At 50.2% G+C, this 13,036-nt stretch overlaps 3 protein-coding genes across 13 annotated transcripts in view; 2 read left to right on the top strand and 1 right to left on the bottom strand.

Moving 5' to 3' along the window:
- LOC102169634 (mitochondrial chaperone BCS1) lies at positions 15-3,966 on the top strand. 2 transcript variants are annotated; one of them, XM_005676544.3, is made up of 8 exons: positions 15-276; positions 1,478-1,841; positions 1,940-2,079; positions 2,294-2,488; positions 2,709-2,772; positions 3,003-3,172; positions 3,402-3,519; positions 3,657-3,966. In XM_005676544.3, exons 2-8 carry the CDS (start codon positions 1,522-1,524, stop codon positions 3,907-3,909), a joined length of 1,260 nt encoding a protein of 419 aa, XP_005676601.1. In that variant the 5' UTR covers positions 15-276; positions 1,478-1,521; the 3' UTR covers positions 3,910-3,966. The 2 variants fall into 2 exon arrangements, with proteins under 2 accessions (XP_005676601.1, XP_005676603.1); XM_005676546.3 differs by lacking the exon at positions 15-276 and adding an exon at positions 313-764.
- RNF25 (ring finger protein 25) lies at positions 4,417-12,891 on the bottom strand. Of its 5 annotated transcripts, none has more exons than XM_005676548.3 (10): positions 12,413-12,891; positions 10,119-10,193; positions 9,793-9,895; positions 9,639-9,706; positions 9,472-9,541; positions 7,116-7,187; positions 6,874-7,017; positions 6,449-6,538; positions 5,278-5,412; positions 4,417-5,073 (listed from the first exon to the last, which is right to left on the bottom strand). In XM_005676548.3, the coding sequence occupies exons 1-10, from the start codon at positions 12,451-12,453 to the stop codon at positions 4,498-4,500; spliced, it is 1,374 nt and encodes a 457-aa protein (XP_005676605.1). In that variant the 5' UTR covers positions 12,454-12,891; the 3' UTR covers positions 4,417-4,497. The 5 variants fall into 5 exon arrangements, with proteins under 5 accessions (XP_005676605.1, XP_005676604.1, XP_013828164.1 ...); XM_005676547.3 differs by having other exon boundaries at positions 6,449-6,541; positions 12,413-12,542; XM_013972710.2 differs by having other exon boundaries at positions 6,449-6,541; positions 9,793-9,940; positions 12,413-12,507.
- STK36 (serine/threonine kinase 36) overlaps positions 12,625-13,036 on the top strand; it is a 31,853-nt gene continuing 31,441 nt past the window's right edge. For 4 of the 6 annotated variants that reach the window (XM_005676550.3, XM_005676549.3, XM_013972739.2 and 1 more), the window contains exon 1: positions 12,797-12,852. The gene's annotated coding sequence lies outside the window, so the exon portion shown is untranslated. Of the gene's footprint in view, positions 12,715-12,793; positions 12,888-13,036 lie in introns of those variants that run through there. The other 2 variants (XM_018059365.1, XM_018059358.1) reach the window with 2 other exon arrangements.

The following is a 13,036-nucleotide window of genomic DNA, read 5'->3' as shown; positions in this document are numbered from 1 at the left end:
CAGGACCGCGGCATAGGGAGGCCGCTCTCTCTTTCTTTGTGAGGCTGGTGGAGTACTTTCTCTATGGTTCTTCCTATCGTTTCCCCACCCAGCCCCCACCTCCCCTGGCCCTGAAGCCCAGAGAGTACCATCGAGAGTTGTGGAGCAGAGTGGTGTGGTCGTCTCGGTGGGTGTGACGGGAAGTAGATGAAAGAACTCGGGGGCGAAGCCAAGTGGAGAGTGCCCGAAGAGCCGAGGGGTGAGACCATCGAGAGGAAGGGCCAGAGAGTCATGGCGGTAAGGGGGAGGAGTGACCGATTGCTGCAAACCACGCTGCTGGAGGCGCGAGCTGGGGTGTGGAGGGGGTTCGGGAGGAGGCTTCTGGGCGTCCGACAAGGACCAGGAGCGGAAAGGGCTTTGTCTGTGGCCTTCCACGCATAGGAATTTTGGAATTCTGGATCCTGTTCTGAGCTTCAGCAGAGGTCACTGCTGTCAGTTCACCGCACTGCGTGCCGGCATAAAGCAAACCGGCGAGGGGTCGGGTGAAGTGTGCTAGAAATGATTTGATCTCCTACCCCTTCGGGATCTTACAGCCTAGAATCAGGCCCAATCACATTTTATTGCGGGGCGGGGAGTGGAATTCGGGGGAATCTCCGTGGAGAAGGTAGCAGATGGGCGGGATTTGAACTCTATAGAGATTGGGGGAAATAAAATGGGCATTCTGAGTCAAGGAGGAAGGAGGCTTATTTGTTCAACAGAGAATATTGGGAACTAAGCCATTAGAGGTACGTTGGCCCCGTGTTGTAGAGGCAGAGGAGTTTTCACCTAATTCAGGGACTTGTTGAGAGCCAATCATTGGAGGTGTTGGAGTAGGGAAACTAATGGCATTGAAGCAGAGCCTTATGAGGAAAAATCTCGACCCCTGTATAGCAGTTTGGTGAAGCATGACCAAAGTGGAGATCCACTAAGATACCACTTCAAGAATTAAAATTAATTTCGAAGAGACAGTTTAGATGGGAGGTAATAAAAGGGCTAACAGGACATGAGCATGTGAAATAGATGAGAGGATACCTGAAAGACATGATACGTGATAGCAAGGCATGAGGATATTGACAGGTTGACAGAAGAGAGTAACTTCATCCTCTGCTCATTCTGGCCAGTGGGCCCCTATCTCAACTGGTCCCAGGAACCGCAAAAATGCTGTCCACGTATTATCCTGAAAGTTATATCATTCAGTCAAATTTAAGGAATCTCCAGAATAGTTGTCTGGCAGGACACTGGTATGAAACAGGATAATGAAAGGCAAAATGGGACAAGTGGCTCAGAGTCTCATCCCTTGGGTCCAACACCAGCCCCACCCCACGACGGATTTTGAAGCACATTGTAATACTGACCTGTCATTCCTCTCCCAGCTTCTGTAGGGCGGGAGAGGAATTTGAGTCCTTTTTTTAAACTCATCTTGTGCTTTATCCCATCTCTACTGCTCCCCATTCTCCAGGTCTTGAAAATGCCTCAGGGCCTGTGAGGTTCAGTGTTTTCAAGATGCCGCTCTCAGACTTTGTTCTGGCCCTGAAGGACAATCCCTACTTTGGGGCTGGATTTGGGCTGGTGGGTGTGGGCACTGCCCTGGCCCTGGCTCGGAAGGGCGCCCAACTGGGCTTGGTGGCATTCCGGCGCCATTACATGATCACACTGGAAGTCCCTGCTCGAGACCGGAGCTATGCCTGGTTGCTTAGCTGGCTCACCCGCCACAGTACCCGAACTCAGCACCTCAGCGTTGAGACGTCATACCTTCAGCACGAGAGTGGCCGCATCTCCACTAAGTTTGAATTTGTCCCCAGCCCTGGAAACCACTTTATCTGGTAAGGCTGGAAGCCAGAAAGGGCTCTGAGAGTGGAAAAGAATGAGAGGAGGCGGACTTGACCTGTTTGTTCACCTCATTTTGCTCATTCTTATTCAGGTATCAGGGGAAATGGATCCGGGTGGAACGGAGCCGAGAGATGCAGATGATAGACCTGCAGACGGGGACTCCTTGGGAATCTGTCACCTTCACGGCTCTGGGCACTGACCGAAAAGTTTTCTTCAACATCCTGGAGGAAGGTGTGGGACGGCACAGACAGCCTTTCTGGGGGTTGAGGGGGAGGCGGCAGTTACAGGGATGGAGTATTTGACATCAAAGGAGGAGAAGCTTGGAGAGCCGGAATAGGAGGCTCTGGGCCCATGGGAGCAGGGCCTGGGGACTGTTTGGGCACAGCTCTGCCTAGTAGCATGGCAAAGGGTAATTATGGGTTTTGTCTCATCTTCCCCCTCCCAGCTCGAGAACTAGCTCTGCAGCAGGAGGAAGGGAAGACAGTGATGTACACCGCTGTGGGCTCTGAATGGCGCCCCTTTGGCTATCCACGCCGCCGCCGGCCACTGAATTCTGTGGTTCTCGAACAGGGTCTGACTGACCGAATTGTCAGAGACATCCGGGAATTCATTGATAACCCCAAGTGGTACATTGACAGAGGTGAGAAGCAGCTGAGGTCTTGGTGGCCAGATGGGGCAAATACAAAGCTCTATCCTCATTCCCATAGAAGAAGGGGAAAGAAAGGTTGCCTAAAAGGAATGACTGCATCAAATGCCAAGGCCATCAGGCCTCCAGGGAGCAGGGTTGGGGATGAATGTGGACATCTAGGGCAGAGTACATGATTCATTTGTCTTGATGATCATCCTGGCTGTATTCCTAGGCATTCCCTACAGACGTGGCTACCTACTCTATGGACCCCCTGGTTGTGGAAAGAGCAGTTTCATGTGAGTAGAGTCAAACTTCTCTTAACTCGCAAACTGGAGAGAAATTGGGCTGGTGGGGTTGGAAAGGGAAATAAATGTGGGGAACAGGAAAGCATGAGACACGTGGAACACTAGTGTGAGGTGGTGGAAGGGTTAGGCCTCAGGTTCAAAGCCAGTCCTGGGAGGGACAGGCAGTTGGACCCAAGGACCGGTTCCCGGCTTGCCAGTTACCTATCACCCCTCCTCCATAGCACAGCCCTGGCTGGAGAACTGCAGCACAGCATCTGCCTGCTGAGTCTCACGGACTCCAGCCTCTCAGATGACCGGCTCAACCACCTGCTGAGTGTGGCCCCACAGCAGAGCCTGGTGCTCTTGGAGGACGTGGATGCTGCCTTTCTCAGTCGAGACCTGGCCGCCGAGAGTAAGTGGGGGTGGGGTTCACGGCATGGGGGTGGAAAGGGGGTATTTCTAAATGAGGAACAGTGGAAGAAAAGAGAAATCCAGAGAGCAGGTGGAGGGCAGCTGGGTTAGCAATCAGAGTCCACTAGAGACTTGGATAAGTAGTGGGGCACGGTAAGCAGGGAGCAGAGAGGGGTGCTAATTTGAAGTAGGGCTGTGATCACTCATGCTTCCTCTCTGTCTTCCTCCAGACCCCATAAAGTACCAAGGTCTAGGTCGGCTCACCTTCAGTGGCCTGCTCAACGCCCTGGACGGTGTGGCTTCCACCGAAGCACGCATAGTATTCATGACCACCAACCATGTCGACAGGTAAGGAGTGAGGTATTCAGACCTGGAGGCAAGACTCCATCCCCCTCAGCGCCTCTGGAGAATCAGGTTTGGAGGAACCATTCTGGGGGGTGCCAGTGGCACTGCTCACAACTGCTTTCGCTGCCTTCTCTTCTTAGGCTCGACCCTGCCCTGATACGCCCCGGGCGAGTAGACATGAAGGAGTACGTGGGCCACTGCTCACGCTGGCAGCTGACCCAGATGTTCCAGAGGTTCTACCCGGGGCAAGCAACTTCCCTGGCTGAGACCTTTGCAGACCGTGTCCTTCAAGCTACAACACAGATCAGTCCTGCCCAGGTGCAGGGCTACTTCATGCTGTATAAAAATGACCCTGCAGGGGCCATTCAGAATGCAGAATCTCTGAGGAGGTGACAACCGGGCTGTGCCCAGCTTTCTCCTCCAGGAGATCAATAAACAGCTGCCAAGCTACTCTAGTGTCTGACTTTCCTCCTACCTCCCCATGTTGGCACTTGAGTAAAATCCTGCGGCTGTAAACATAGATGCCTCCAGGGACCCTCAGGTATCCACGAATACAAATGCTAGGGACACAGCCTGCCTAAGACAAGGTGGGAAGAAGAGAGAGTGTAGTAAACAGGAAAGTACTATCCTCCACCTTAAAGGTCTTCAAATACATACAGACAGAGAGATGTGGCTGCATGCACAGTGGCTTATGTAGCAGGGTGGGGCCTGCATATTCTGCTTAAATGTTGGCCTCTTCTAGTCTTCCTTGGATCCCACTATTCTAGCTGAGATGTCAGACTCTTCCTTTATCCGGACCTTGATCTCTTGGGAGAAGAGACTTCAGAACAAAATTGGGGCTACTCTGGCATGCTCGTCTTCCTAGAAATTTAGAAAGAGCCACACTTCACGGGTTAGGCACTGCTGAGTTAGGAAAGCCAAACAAGGCCAATCTCTTTATTACCCACTCCCGACCCAATTCCCTGTCCCCCCACAGTACTGCTAGGAACCATCCTCTGACTCGAGGCTCACAGGTTCTCTTCGAGTACCAGGCCGGTAGGCTCCCCGACCCCGAGGCAGGCGGGGATAGGAAGAAGCCGGTGTCCGACTCTTGGCGCGTTCCCAGTGGGCACAGTCCCGAGTCCTGCGGGGTGGGGGACCCTGCCATTCGCCAGGCCCCTTATCTTGGGGACCTTCACCCCCTTGGTTACGAGACTCTGGCTTTAGGTCCATGGACTCCTTGAGGGGCCCTTCAGGAGACTGCAGTTCCTGGGTGTCACTGGTACCTTTGAGGGTATTGCACTCCCCTCCTTTCAGGTGCCTCCGTTCAGGCTGTCTCCATGGGCCTCGACTGGCTCGGCGGGGATCAAGCACAGCTTTCTTGGTCTCACCCAGCTTTGTCAGATGTGGCCCAGCGCCTGGAGTCTTCTCACATGTGTACTGGGAGGCGATAGGCAGAGGAGCTGACAGGGCAGTGTGAGTAGCTGATGTGGTGGATGGTTCGGTGGCAAGGGTGCTGGGCTGGTGGGATCCTCTGGAGACATCTATAGCTGACTCGGGTTCCAAAGGGGCAGGAGGCTAGGAGGAAGTGAGCAGAGACAGTGACAGAGATACAGTTCCTTACAGCAGGGAACTGCAGGACCCTTGCCCAGAGTTCAAGGCGATAGCCATCAGCCTAGACCTCCCAGGGTAGAGCAAAGCTCACCCGTGGGCCATGGCAGGGGGGGTGCTGGTTAGGAAGGTAGCTATCATCAAAGGAGGGGAGGGAAACCCTTCTCTCACCTGCTGAAGGCTGATGAAGTACCGGTTACGCTCAGCCTCAACGTCGATGATGCCCCCCCTCTCCTGCTGTCTCTGGTACAGCCTCTTGCGCTCTTCTTGCTGGCGCAAGCTCTCTGCATCAGGCTGGTACAGCTCCTGGAGGGAAAGGAGCAGAGTGGAACGAAGGGAAGAACAAACAGAAGGCAGACCTGAAATCCCTGCTCTTCCAGACTGCCTCAGGAGATGGGCTCAAGATTCTTGGTTTTATCCCTTGGATTAGGCTCATTAGAGGGCTTCCCTCATAGCTCAGTTGGTAAAGAATCAGCCTGCAACGCAGGAGACCCTGGTTCGATTCCTGGGTTGGGACGATCTGCTGGAGAAGGGATAGGTTACCCACTCCAGTATTCTGGCCTGGAGAATTCCATGAACTCTACAGTCCGTGGGGTCGCAAAGAGTTGGACATGACTGAGAAGTTGTGTTGGAGAAGAGCAGCCATCAAACTAAAAGACGCTTACTCCTTGGAAGAAAAGTTATGACCAACCTAGACAGCATATTAAAAAGCAGAGACGTTACTTTGCCAAAAAAGGTCCATCTAGTCAAGGCTATGGTTTTTCCAGTAGTCATGTATGGATGTGAGAGTTGGACTATAAAGAAAGCTCAGCGCTAAAGAACTGATGCTTTTGAACTGTGATATTGGAGGACTCTTGAGAGTCCCTTGGACTGCAAGATTGAACCAGTCCCTCCTAAAGGAGCTTGGTTCTGAGTGTTCATTGGAAGGACTGATGCTGAAGCTGAAACTCAAATACTTTGGCCACCTGATGCGAACAGCTGACTCATTTGAAAAGACCCTGATGCTGGGAAAGATTGAAGGTGGGAGGAGAAGGGGACGACAGAGGATGAGATGGTTGGATGGCATCACCAACTCAATAGACATGAATTTGGGTAAACTCCAGGAGTTGGTGATGGACAGGGAGGCCTGGCGTGCTGCAGTCCATGGGGTCGCAAAGAGTCAGAAATGACTGAGCGACTGAACTGAACTGATTAGGCTCATTTGGAACAAACTTTAGATTTTTGCTGGGGGCCACGGCTTTGCAGAGGGGGCCCAGGCAGCTTAAGCCCAATTCCAGAAGTCCCATTCGAAGCAGACAAGATGCCATTGATCTCGATTTAGATCAGAAGAGAGTTCTCTTACCATGGGCTGCTGGGGTTCAGGGGCTGCTTTCAGGGAAGCAAGATCGTACACAAGTGGCTCTCTGCACACTGGGCACTGCACACCAACGGCCTTCTGAAAAGAGAGGTGAAATCACACCCCTGCTTCCCGACCCAAGGCACTCACCGGCTGGCCAGCCTCAACTGCAGAGGGTTGGGACAAAGGGGCATGGGCCTACCCACCCAGCAGTGAGCGGGGACAGAGCAGGGGCTGCTGAGCTAGAGGTCTGAGAACCTTCTGAAACCACATGCAATATCATTATGTAGATATAATGATGCCCTTTCTCCTGGACAGAGGTGAACTTTTATTCAGCTCAAAGGTACCTATGACCCTGAAAAGGCTAAGAAGGCCCTGGAATGGAGGGATAGAAAGGCTGTGAGTCATGCAAACAGGGGTGAGGAGTCGACCTGTTCGGGTGCGGCGTGCTGCCGTTCCTGCTCTCGCTCCCGTCCCTGGGCCTGCAGCTCGTGCTCCATGTGCTGGATGTACCGGGCCAGGCAGTGGCAGTGGAAGTAGTGGTAACAGGGTGTTTTGGTAAAGGCCTCCTTCTCCTGGAGGGAGGGTGGAGGTGGGACACTGTTAGCACTCTCTCCCCTGAGCCCCTGTGTGTGTCACCTGCAGACCCCCAGGTCCCAAGAGAGTAACCCACCTGGAAACCATAGAGGCAGATGACGCACTGGCCATGGGGGATGTTGTTATCCGTGAGAATTTCCTTCCCTTTCTGAGAGGAGAAAAAGCTGTTCAAATAGGGAGGCAGGGGCCGGAACTGTGAATGAAGCTTGTCAAGCTATTCCCAGCAGTGACTGGCAGGGCTGTCTCCCATGGGACCAGTTTGCCTCATGGTCATGCATTTCAGTTCTGGTGATAATTTCTGCTTAGAATCAATTCTTCCCCATGCACCACCCCTCCCCCGCAAATCTACCTAGCTCCAAAATCCAATTTAATTGTTTTTCCACTCATTAAGTCACTTGAAACACTGGGGATGAGAATAAAAACTCAGAAAAAAAAAGTGTTCAGTTAAAACTCACATCTTCTGGGAGGCCTTTCTTTAAGTATTTCTCCCTCAATGAGCCTGTTGTGGAGTCAGCTTTCAGAAATAAAGTGAAGGCATGGACAGCCCACATGGACAGAGAACTGGAAAGGCAGCACACTATGAAATACACATGTGCACTGTCACTTAGATAGCGACTACTCTGGAATTCCACAAAGTTCAAAGCTGCATCGTGGAGGCTGATTCAGCAACACTACAGTGCTCCATGCCCAATCTAACTCCAGGCCACCCACCTTCATTCTTTTATGAACATTTTCCTTAAAAACTGAAAGCAGAGGAAAATAAGGCTGCATTTGTGTTTCTGATCTCAAACAAAAGTCAGCTGTGTATATTAACTTGTAGCTCTAGGCATAATTTCGTCTGGGTTGTTTCTTTCATTAGGGTAGAAACTCTGAGGAAAAGAACCAAGACTCTTTCTAGTCAGCTCCATTGGCAGACTACCAGAGATCTCTTCAAGAAAAGTAGAGATAGCAAGGGAACATTTCATGGAAAGATGGGCACAATAAAGGACAGAAATGGTATGGACCTAACAGAAGCAGAAGATATTCAGAAGAGGTGGCAAGAATACACAGAACTATACAAAAAAGATCTTCATGACCCAGAAAATCACAGTGGTGTGATCACTCACCTAGAGCCAGACATCTCGGAATGTGAAGTCAAGTGGGCCTTAGGAAGTGTCACTAGGAACAAAGCTAGTGGAGGTGATGGAATTCCAGTGGAGCTATTTCAAATCCTAAAACATGATGCTGTGAAAGTGCTGCACTCAATATGCCAGCACATTTGGAAAACTCAGCAGTGGCCACAGGACTGGAAAAGGTCCGTTTTCATTTCAATCCCAAAGAAAGGCAATGCCAAAGAATGCTCAAACTACCACACAATTGCACTCATCTCACACACTAGTAAAGTAATGCTCAAAATTCTCCAAGCCAGGCTTCAACAGTACATGAACTGTAAACTTCCAGATGTTCAAGCTGGTTTTAGAAAAGGCAAAGGAACCAGAGATCAAGTTGCCAACATCTGTTGGATCATCAAAAAAGCACGAGTTCTAGAAAAACACCTTCTGCTTTATTGACTATGCCAAAGCCTCTGACTGTGTGGATCATAACACGGATCACAACAAACTGTGGAAAATTCTTAAAGAGATGGGAATACCAGACCACCTGACCTACCCTCTGAGGAATCTGTATGCAGGTCAGGAAGCAACAGTTAGAACTGGACATGGAACAACAGACTGGTTCCAAACAGGAAAAGGAGTACGTCAAGGCTGTGTATTGTCACCCTGCTTATTTAACTTATATGCAGAGTATATCATGAGAAACGCTGGGCTGGATGAAGCACAAGCTGGAATCAAGATTGCTGGGAGAAGGATCAATAATCTCAGATATGCAGAAGACACCACCCTTATGGCAGAAAGTGAAGAAGAACTAAAGAGCTTCTTGATGAAAGTGAGAAGATGTGAGATGTATGAGATGTGACTAAGCGACTGAACTGAACTGAAATGGCAGACTACCCTTCAAATGTTCATTTATGGCTAGACCCTCCAGGCAAGATCTCTAGCTACTATCAGTTGCCAATGCCAGGAGAACAAGAAACGCACTCTTGGTGAAGCACGAAAAATACAAGTTAAAGAGGAAAAATAATTTTGTCAAGATGCTGGTACACCCGTGGTGGATTCATGCCAATGTATGGCAAAACCAAAACAATACTCTAAAGTTTAAAAAAAAAAAAAAGATGCTGGGATAGGCAACTTGGGGAAGCTACAGTGCTGTCTTTTGGGGAGATTTTTTGAAACAGAAGACAGTCTCATCTTTCTGGATCAGTTTAGGCCTTTCCCAAACAAGAACTAAATGAATGTCTCCAAACATATTTAAGATTCTAGGCCCATAACCTCTGTTGAGAGACACTGCTGTAGCCGGAAGGGAAGGACATTTCTCCAGGCTAGCACATATCTTACCTCGATGAGTTCATAGAGCATGGCAGTACCCAGTCCAGCCTCAGCCACATGGCTCAGCGCCTGTGAGATCCTGGCGGGAGAGGGCAAAGCAAACATGAGGCCTCCCCCTTCCCTCTCCAGACTGAGTTGTTTCCCACATTTTCCCTGCTCTGACTAGCCTGACTCACTTGTGGATCTGTTCATCTGAGAGTCCTCGGGGGTTACGGATAGAAATCTGTGGCACCTCATGGGGATACTAGAGGGAGAAAATAACATATTACTGCTAAAGCCCTCTACCCCCAAGCCTCTCCCTTCCTCCTGTTGCTGCCATAGAGGCCTCACCTGTGTTGGAACCTGAAGCACCAAAGTGAAGCAGACATACTGGGAATCCTGGTCCTCTGCAGTGGCAGGGTGCAGGGTGATGTAGATTTCCCATGGCGATGACCTACAGGTGGATGAAGTGGAGACCTGGGATATGACTGTGCAGGGGCTTGATGGGAAGAGAGTGAAGTGGGCAGAAGTGAGCATCAGGCTCTTTCTTTCCGTATGATTAAAGGAACAATGTTTGTCCACATGACAGAAATATTTTTGAATCAAGGCTCATAGATACTGCATGGAATCCTCTTATTACCAAGGGGACTCCTGCCCATCTCCAGTTGAACACGTACCTGCCATTTCCTTTAACCACCTGTAGTTCATCCAAGTAGATAGACTCTAACACTTCAACTTCAGAGGGAAGGACCCTAGAGAGACAGGGGGAGATTATCTTACTGTTACAACTCTTCATATTAAGTCCTACTAAGGTCAACAAAGGCTGGCTTTGTAGAAAAACGGTCATCTGTCTGAGTGTATTCTCTTGCTGACCTCCATAAAAATTCAGGAAATGTTTATAATTTGTCAAGTGGCCAGGTAGGAAGCACGGGAATCAGAGTTTTAGAGATCATTTCTGCCAACAGATGAGGAAACAGATTCCCAAAAAGATGAAAGGCTAGCCCAAATCTCAAGGCTTAATGGAGGCAGAATTGGAACCAGAAATAGGTTTCCAGCTCCCTGTTTTAAGCTTCATTGCACTGCTGGCTGTTTGTTAGTGTCATATTTCTTATGACATTCATTGATTAGCATTAAAGTTACCAGTACCACTTCTGGCTTTCCTTACACCAGTGTTCATCATGGATCCCAGAGTCTACGCACACTGCCAATACCAGTCATTGCAAACCTCTTCAAAGGAGATACCAACTTGAACAGAACAGATCTATGTGCTGTAAAGGCTGTGTTGCAATGGAAGAGCCATCAGCCTTGGAATGAGGAACAGGTACCAATCACTTACCAGCTATGTGATCTGAGTAGTTTCTTTTATCTGTCAGGCTGAATTACCCTGTCTACCACATATAGATACTATCACCCACTCCAGGGTTATCATAAGGATGGAAGGTGATTTGTTTATGTGAAGTGCCTAACAGTATTCTGACTATAGGAGTCTATGTCCCCTTTCTTTCCTGTTTGTGTATAACCTTTTCCCATAAAAGGAAAGACAGAAGGATGTAGTTAATACTCAATATATTTATGATCCCTGTTGTCTGACTGATCTAGCTTAACCTGTCCAGGTCAGGATCCTGTGGTCCTGATGTAAATCAAAAGACCCACGTTTCCTTAAAAGAAACAGGAGATGTAATGCCACTGAAGATGAGTGGCTGGCTTGAGGGCACAGCTTTACCCAGATAACATGTGGAAAGATACATGTTTGGTTTGCTTTCTCATACTTATATCTTATTCCTTCTTCACTAAGAACAGAATTGCCCTAGATATATGTGTGTGTGTGTACAGAGAAAGATTGATTCTCAAAACTTTGAAAGTCTTTTTAAGTCTTAAGCACACAATATATAAAATAGATAATGCAGGTAACATCTAGGAGGTCTCAAAAAAGGCCAGCACTGGCTGGTCTCCGTGAACCAATGAAACACTGAGGTACAGCCTCCATCAAGAGGTCCTTCAATACTTTACACACCTTACCTGTGACTTGGGCTCTGGATGTGAGATATGGGATAAGATGATGACAGAAAAAAAGGGGAAGGGGAACTGTAAAATGTCCTAGAACTAAGAACATAAGTTTTGGAATCAGATAACCTGGATTCCTAGTGATAACCATGTACCTTTTGGCAAATCATTTAACCTCTTCAGGTCAGGTCATCTCAGGTGCTACACCACAGAGTTGCTAATGAAAAGGAGGCTTCTGTATGTTACAAATCCATCTTGATTCTCTCAGCTATTCTGAGGTGGATGACACACCCACTTTTTTAACATTTGAGGACACTGACTCACAGAAGCTAGGCTGCCTGGTCAGCATCACATAGCTAATAAAATGTGAAGTGAATCCATATTTATCTATTTCCAAACCCCTGAGTCCTTCCAGGTTCTGGTCCCCTTGTTAAGAATGCTTAAGAGAAGGAACTAGGAGAGCTTTTGTGAGGTGTAAAGCTTTATTCAGACAACAGTCTTCATTAGCGCTATCAGTAAGGGAGAAGGCTGAGGCTGAGGCAAGCCTCAGCGAAATAGTCTGATTCAACGGGAATGAGGAACGGGGGACTGACTGGAGGATGTCGGTTCCGGGGATAAGGGATGGGGGAGAGATTTGATAAACAGGCGTTCCCCCGCACTGGGACCTTGGGCAAATCCACTTCAGATAGAGAAAATGGGACGGGGCGAAGTTGGATGATCGAACCAGATAAGGCGCGGCCCGAACTGGCCAGGCCGGCGCTGATGCGGTCTCCTGGTCAGACAAGCGCCCCTCCACCACCCACCCGCTCCTCAGTCCAGAACTCTCTTAAGTAGAAATGTCAGCGTCTCTAACATCCCTCATCCCTCGCCCCGCCACACACACCCGCCGTACGGACCGTCCGCGGCTGCCGCTAGTCCCCCGAACCGGATTCAGGCGGTCAGCCAAAGCCCATGCCCCCAAAGTTACCAGTCCTCATCCCCTGCAGCTGCCGACGCAGACACCGCCATGTCTTCTGAGGCCCGCAGCCGGAACCGGAAATACTCTTCGCGCAGTCGGAGGCGGCGAGTTAAACAGCGGAGGGAGGGCGGCTAGAGGCCGTTTCTAGGCAACCGCCGAGTCCGGGTCCTTAGATGGTCCTGATGGCCAAGGGACGGTTCGGAAGCGCCCTTAGGAAGTGCCTATGGGCGGCCCACTGTCTCGCCCACACCCCTGAACCTCTCTGTTCTCCGAACCTCTGACCAGTTCTACCGAGTAAAATTGGTAACAGTGTGAGTCTAAAGAGACCGGTAGTGGGGGTGGAGAAGAACGCTAACTCAGGCAAAGTACGAAGGCAGCCAGAAGGGGCGGAGCTGAAGGCCAGGGCCGGCGTCCCTCGGCCTGAGGAGCTTGAAGCTCCTAGGCTGGGGGTAAGAGAGGGGCTCCTGTCCGCTGAGCGCGCGGGGTGAGGGTGCTGAGGAGGGTGGCAGTGGCAGGAACTTTGGGGGTGGCTGGAAGGGGCGGGGTCGGTGGGCGAGGCTGGACGGAGAGGGGCGGGGTCGGCGGTAGCGAGGCTGGGCTGAGGGGGCGGGGTCGGGGGGCGGTGAGGCTGAG

This window comes from Capra hircus, chromosome 2, assembly GCF_001704415.2.
Source record: "Capra hircus breed San Clemente chromosome 2, ASM170441v1, whole genome shotgun sequence".
In the NCBI taxonomy this organism is placed as follows: domain Eukaryota; kingdom Metazoa; phylum Chordata; class Mammalia; order Artiodactyla; family Bovidae; genus Capra; species Capra hircus.
The sequence above is the reverse complement of the archived record's forward strand: the minus strand, read 5'-3'. Positions and strand labels throughout refer to the sequence as shown.

Bases quoted from the DNA above. Each gene is read 5' to 3' on its own strand.
- LOC102169634 (XM_005676544.3), top strand. From the start codon at position 1,522: ATGCCGCTCTCAGACTTTGTTCTGGCCCTGAAGGACAATCCCTACTTT. The intron at 3,173-3,401 runs GTAAGTGGGGGT...GTCTTCCTCCAG, and splicing joins TCGAGACCTGGCCGCCGAGA to ACCCCATAAAGTACCAAGGT. The intron at 3,520-3,656 runs GTAAGGAGTGAG...TTCTCTTCTTAG, and splicing joins ACCACCAACCATGTCGACAG to GCTCGACCCTGCCCTGATAC.
- RNF25 (XM_013972710.2), bottom strand. From the start codon at position 12,453: ATGGCGGTGTCTGCGTCGGCAGCTGCAGGGGATGAGGACTG. The intron at 10,194-12,412 runs GTAACTTTGGGG...CTGTCTCTCTAG, and splicing joins GCTGCAGGGGATGAGGACTG to GGTCCTTCCCTCTGAAGTTG. The intron at 9,542-9,638 runs GTGAGTCAGGCT...CTCTCCCGCCAG, and splicing joins TCAGATGAACAGATCCACAA to GATCTCACAGGCGCTGAGCC.